The sequence below is a fragment of the Procambarus clarkii genome, unplaced genomic scaffold (assembly GCF_040958095.1).
Source record: "Procambarus clarkii isolate CNS0578487 unplaced genomic scaffold, FALCON_Pclarkii_2.0 HiC_scaffold_115, whole genome shotgun sequence".
NCBI classification, from domain to species: Eukaryota; Metazoa; Arthropoda; class Malacostraca; order Decapoda; family Cambaridae; genus Procambarus; species Procambarus clarkii.
In genome coordinates, this window is record NW_027189148.1 from 333,007 (window position 1) to 339,468 (window position 6,462).

At 46.3% G+C, this 6,462-nt stretch overlaps 1 protein-coding gene and 1 non-coding gene across 2 annotated transcripts; both read right to left on the reverse strand.

The window, feature by feature from the left end:
- Window positions 1–802: 802 nt before the first annotated feature.
- Window positions 803–921, reverse strand: LOC138360567 (5S ribosomal RNA). Its single transcript, XR_011226480.1, has one exon. It is a non-coding gene; the product is annotated as a 5S ribosomal RNA (ribosomal RNA).
- Window positions 922–4,511: 3,590 nt separating this feature from the next.
- Window positions 4,512–6,359, reverse strand: LOC138360543 (uncharacterized). The gene is made up of 2 exons (XM_069320286.1): window positions 6,333–6,359; window positions 4,512–5,549 (listed from the first exon to the last, which is right to left on the reverse strand). The coding sequence occupies exons 1-2, from the start codon at window positions 6,357–6,359 to the stop codon at window positions 4,512–4,514; spliced, it is 1,065 nt and encodes a 354-aa protein (XP_069176387.1).
- Between the last annotated feature and the right edge of the window lie 103 nt (window positions 6,360–6,462).

The window sequence follows — 6,462 nt, forward strand, 5'->3', positions numbered from 1 at the left end:
GATTTTCTTTCTGAGAAGACCGTTAGTATTGGCTGGCTGGCAGGCAGGCAGGCAGGCATTTGAGGGTTATTATTTCGCCTGTTGATTGGGGGGAGGGTTGATGTGTTAGGGGGTTTTCGGTTAGGTGTGGTGGTGGTGATTGGTGGTGATTGGTGGTGGTGGTGATTGGTGGTGATTGGTGGTGAGTAGTGGTGGTGGTGGTGGTGGTGGTGGTAGTAGGTGGGAGGGGGGGGGGGGGAAGGGGAATGATGGTCTGTGGATTCCTTCTCCGTACCCCTTACATATAAGCAAAAACATGCCTTCCTGTGGGTATAGAAACATTAACACAAATTATATCAGTAACTGATATTGTAGCCTTTTAAACAGAAAAGATTTGTACATACAAATACTTTTAAATTATCATTTATTTGTGGAAATGGCATTTACGTCATTAAATTGATACCTCAGCATCAAGTGTCCTGCAGTGGTCCAGTGGTAAAGTGTATATAAGTGATGCGTATTCTTGGAGTTGCGAGTTCAAACCCGGATTAAGCTATATATATATATATATATATATATATATATATATATATATATATATATATATATATATATACAACATGTTTTGTTTTGGTTGTTTGTTTTTGTATAAAGCCTCACACACTATATTAAGCGAGTTTGTTTTAAACATGACATACATATTAATTCATTTTACCAGGCCTTATTCCACACAACTCCGTGAATTTCCCGTGGAGCCAGCCAGCCAGCCAGCCATTCAAACAAAAACAAACGAAACAAAACAAAACAAAACAAAAAACATTATTGCCAACAGCATTTGGTGTTCCCAGGCGGTCACCCATCCAAGTACTAACCAAACCCAACGTTGCTTAACTTCGCTGATCGGACGAGAAGCGGTGTTCTCAACGTGGTATGGCCGTTGGCATGAGACTGCCTACACATTGTGGCTAATAACCAACTCTTTTTAGTCATCACGGCAGGATACGGACCTTCTTGTGGTGTCTTAATGGTAATTGTATCCTAACATATTTTTGTCTCCTTGGCATGGATATTTAACATCGTTTATTCAGTCTTGGGTTTATGTTCTTTCGCCATTTACAGACATTTTACATCTACCTACTTCCTCAGCCTACCCTGCCAATTTCTAATGAATTTGTGGATTTTCTTTTGTAATACATACATGTGTGTGCTCATCTGCTCTTCAGTTTTTATGATATTTGTCTCATCTGTCCTGCTTTATGATACTTTTACAAAGAACATGAACAAATGCTTCTATTTTAGAGAAGATATGGGATCCAGGTTTCGGAGCCGTAAAACCAACCGTCGTGATTGGTGGACGAGTTGCCAGGTTGCAGCTTCTGTACCGTGCCGGCACATAAATAGGTTCGGCTCAAGCGGCGGCAGCATCATTCCCCCGTGACTGTCTGAGCGTCTCTCATCACCTTGGTTATCTCATCATCATCATGGTAGAAGCAAAGCCTACCAAGAAGGCTGCGGCTGCTGCTGCTGTGGTGGCCACCACCAGGAAACCTCGCGTCCAGGTTGCTCACCCGAAAACTAGTCAAATGGTTCTAGCCGCGGTCGCAGCACTCAAAGACCGTAAGGGCTCGTCTCTACAAGCAATCAAGAAGTACGTTGTTGCCAACAACAAAGTCGAGGCTGCCAAGATCGCCATTTACATCCGAAGATTTCTCAAGAAAGCAGTGGCTGACGGCATTCTTGTTCAGACCAAGGGAAGTGGAGCTAGTGGATCATTCAAGCTGGCCGTAGCAGAGAAGAGGGCCGTTCTAACTCCCAAGAAAGCCACCACAACCAAGAAACCATCTACAGCAGCAAAGAAGGCCGTGGTAACTCCCAAGAAAGCCGCCACAAGCAACAAACCACCTACAGCCTTGAAAAAGAAGCAGCAGCAGCAGCAGCTTGTTGTTGGGAACAAAAAGCCCAAAATAAAGAGAGCTTCAAAATCTCCCAAACCACCCAAGGCAAAGAAAGCTGTCAAGAAAACAACAAAGGCAAAATAAACGACGACATGCAAGCAGCATGAATACACATGACAATAAACATCCAGGCCTCCCCCCTCAGTGGAGGGGCCTCATATGATTCCAAAAAGAGTTTAGTTTTGTAGACAAATAAATCATTACTTTTGGGGTAGATTTACTCTGTATATTATATATATATATATATATATATATATATATATATATATATATATATATATATATATATATATATATATATATATATATATATATATATATATATATATATATATATATATATATATATATACACACATACATGGGTGAGGTGATATGGTACCAAAGTTTTTGGTGAGGTGATTGACATTTACACAAGATAAAACACGAACCAATGGGAATAAAAACATAAGAATGGAAGTAACTGCAGAAGGCCTATTGGCCCATAACACAAGCACTTCCTCTTGATGCTTCTATATTGGTTCGGAGTCTTGAAGCTATATATATATATATATATATATATATATATATATATATATATACATAACACTAAATAGTCTTGTTAGACAAATTGCCCCTATTAGAGGCAAGTTGACTAACAAGCCGAATGACTGCAATTGTTTTGAATTTGAGTTAAATCTAACATAGAAATGTAATCAAACCTAACCTAACCTATGCTAACCCAAGCTAAGCTAACCTAACCTAACCTAAGCTAACCCAAGCTAAGCTAAGCTAACCTAACCTAACCTAACCTAACCTAACCTAAGCTAAGCTAACCTAACCTAACCTAACCTAACCTAACCTAACCCAGCAATTCATGATCTTAATATAATACTGTTAATTGGATAAACCAATTTGGAAAGAAATGTTCGAAAATAACAAAATTAACTGTGCTTGTTAGGAAAATTGGGCCTTGCATACTTGTCCCAATAGTGTGGTTCTCGCTTTTAGGTACGACATAAACGTATACCTAAGTTGAGAGAGAAAAAGATTCGCACTCAAACATGCATATCGATTGCCAGTCCTGAATTCTGGGTAGATATTCGTGTCCTCCCTTTTCATTTACCATCATTTGGATACTATCAAAACAGCTCTGAGAAGGATAAAATGAATAAAACGGGTAGCTCACTCATGTAAAAAGGAAGAGTTGGGAAAGATCTCTCTCTCTCTCTCTCTCCCCCTCACCCCCCCCCCCCACCAATGATCCTGCTCTGCTAGTATATAACGTAACAAACCTTCCCCCCCCCCCTCCCTCCCCAATCAGAGTCCCTTTAAGCATGCGAGGATAAAAAATAGATTTCATAAGACCCAATGTGCTAGCTGATATCAAAACAATTTATGTTATCGTCTATTAAGCCCTTCAGTAAAAAAGTATAGGGACCTAATTAGGTCCCGTTTTGAGGTGGTGGTGGGTGGAATCGATGGATTAGCCAAGCTCTTATCCGCCGAATCCGTAGAGGGTACGACCCTGGCGCTTCAGAGCGTACACCACGTCCATGGCAGTGACGGTCTTCCTCTTGGCGTGTTCCGTGTAGGTTACAGCATCACGGATGACGTTCTCGAGGAACACCTTCAGGACGCCACGGGTCTCTTCGTAGATGAGACCCGAAATACGCTTCACGCCGCCACGACGAGCTAAGCGACGAATAGCGGGCTTGGTGATGCCCTGGATGTTGTCACGTAGCACCTTACGATGACGCTTGGCGCCACCCTTTCCGAGTCCCTTGCCTCCCTTGCCGCGTCCAGTCATGGTGTTGAAGTTGTGTGAATCGAATTGACGAATGCCGAACGAACGAATTAAATATAGGACAAGATACCCTTCGGGTGAGCTTTGAAGTGGGTATAGGTGAAGAATAGCTTGGGTGAGAGGAAGCGTCGGAGTTGTAGAGATAGAGCCAGGGCTAGACCCAGCTGCGCGGCTGAATATGAGGCTACTTGAACACCTGGTCGGCTTAGGCTTGGCTGGCAGGGTCCCGAGGGAGGGGCGGCGGTGTGAGGTCTTCTTTCCTCATGACGTGTGGAGTCTTCTTTCTTCTTAGGAGTTGAAGTCTTCTTTCTTCTTTGAAGCTGAAGTCTTCTTTCTTCTTTGAAGCTGGAGTCTTCCGTCTTCTGTCTTGCACGTTGGTCTGCTCCGAAGCTTGCAGGGGTTCCACCACCTCAAAACGAGCAAAATTAGGTCCCTATACCCCTAAAGAGGGGGGGGGGGTGAAGGCGGCTACCTTCGGGCGAGTCTGGTGTTGAAGCTAGGCTTGTTATTCTTCCTTGTTCTCTTGCGTGGAGTTTGGTCTGTTGGCGTGCTTGGTGAAGGTGTGGGTCTTGTCACTACTTTATAATCGTTCAGTTCTTCTCTTGCTGCTCGCCATACGCTGTTGTACATCAGGGTTTTCATGTCAGTTACTACCCTGGTAACAGTTTCCTCGCCGTTTCTGTGTTTTTTCGTTATTGTTCGTGCTTCCACGTCCAGGATTGACAATGGTTCTTCTGTGTCCTTGGGGTCGTGAATCAGGAATCTGCGTGGGGATCGCAGACCATCTAGGCTTACTGGGGAGACCGATTCATTGTCGAATTCTGACAATTCGCAGCCGTCCCCGTCCTCGTGTTCATATACTGGGTCCCGCAGTGGTACGTGGAATTCTTGCATTCTCGGGTCGGTGTTTCTTCGACAAAACTCATGACAGTAGTGTATGGGTTGAACATTTTCGGGGCTGCTATGCTGGTAGTCACTTTGGGTTCAGGTGCGATGACAGTTGCTGATTCAGCAGATGTTGAGATCGGTTGAGAAGCCGTCGGGGAGCTGTCGTTTGCCGTAGTCGGGTTTGCAGGAGTGGCTGGTGTAGGGTTGGCCTCTGTTGTAGTAGAGCGGGAGGTGAACATGGCCTCTGGTATCACAAACGATGGTAGGTTGTTCTCCTTGTACAGTTCCTTCAGTAATTCATAACGTAGTCTGAGATCTTCGCCTGAGAGCGCCGTTGCGAAGTGTATCAGGGCTGCAACAGTGCTATCAGGGGTGGCTGCAGGCGGCGTGAGTGAGGACGGCTGGCTGGCTGGGTTGAGAGGTGTTGTCTGTGACCTTGAGTGGCTGGCGCGGGAGCTGCTGGTCCAGTAGTTGAGTTGTGCGCCGCTCGCGGCGCCACTTGTCGGGAGTGCTGGAAGGCTTCTGCTTGAATGTTGAAAGATTTCATTCTTGGAGTAGGATTTCGAGGTCTGGCGTCGATCATTTTCGCTATTTCTTCCTGCCTGGTGGGCAATCTTGAGAGACGGCTGTGTGTTCTCCGTTGCAAAGTAGACAGCGCTTGATGGTGGCTGTGCAGGTCCTGTGATGGTGTTCTCCAGTACAAATGCTGCATTTCTGCAGCCTGTTTGGGCACTTCTGGGCGTAGTGGGTGTATTGATAACACCGAAAACATTGACGAAGGCGGAAGTAACGCTGCCTGGTGATCTGGTGGGGTGTGCAGGCCACTCCACAGCATCTGAGTCCGTTGTCGGCCGCGAGAGTAGCCTCTGCTGGAGTCTTGAGGGTGACTTTGAGGGTTGGCCTCCCGCTTTCACCCTGCTGGATGAGGTGGGCCGAGATGGCTGTGAGAGACCGGTTCAGAGCGTTTATGCTCTTCACGATCTCAGTGATGGGCTGTTCGGCGATGATGGCACTCACTCTGTGTATGAATACTGTTTTACAGCCTGGAACTGGAGGGGAGGCAGGAGTGTTAGCCCCTTTGCCTCGAGTGCAGTGGTCGACGTTGTGGTGAAAAGGGCTTCTAGTGCAGCTGCACTACTGAAACGAATGCCCGCACGATTTCCCGACTATATCCCATCAAGCGGACGTACTAGTAGCATTGCAACTCCTGCCTGCCCTTACTTTACGCTTGTGGTCGAGTAGACACGGCTTTCTCACAACGCTTTCAAAACTGCAGTTGCCTACTCGTCTGTTTCACGTCCCTGTGAAATGACTTTTGCACAAATCCAAAAAATAGATAGAGCAAAATCAGCGATAATAGTGATTGAGGTGAGCCGCCTGTTGGCTGCAGCCAGAGGAAGGAGGGGAGGGCAACGGGGTGACGTAGGCGAGTCGAGCAGCCAATGGCGCTCGAGCAAGCGCCTCGAGACGGCGTATATAAGCAAAAATTTTTCGGCGCCGGCCATCACCCAGCGGATTCAGAAGTGTAGCCTCTGCTCAGCTGACCACCATTACTCCATCTGCAAGTCTGAAACACTATGCTGCTTGCTGTGCAAAGGCGATCATCCAGCAATCTCCATACATTGTCCTCACAGACAAAACGCTATTAAAAACATGGAGAAATCCACATCTTCAACCGGAGCCAGTACCTCTGAAGCAACAAGCCAATCAGCGACCACCTCTACTTCAGGTTTCAACGCCCAAGCCGCCATCTTCCCGGAGCTCCGGGAGGACGTCCCACTGCTACTACCAGCCAATGGGGAGCCAGCTCCCAAACGCAAACCAGCGATTCGTCGAGCCAGCCATCGCCACCGG

What these genes read in the sequence shown, in the direction of transcription:
- LOC138360543 (XM_069320286.1), bottom strand. Translation starts at nt 6,359, where the DNA reads ATGGCGGCTTGGGCGTTGAAACCTGAA. An exon ending in CTTGGGCGTTGAAACCTGAA is followed by an intron (nt 5,550 to 6,332) that starts GTAGAGGTGGTC and finishes GGTCTCTCACAG; the next exon opens with CCATCTCGGCCCACCTCATC.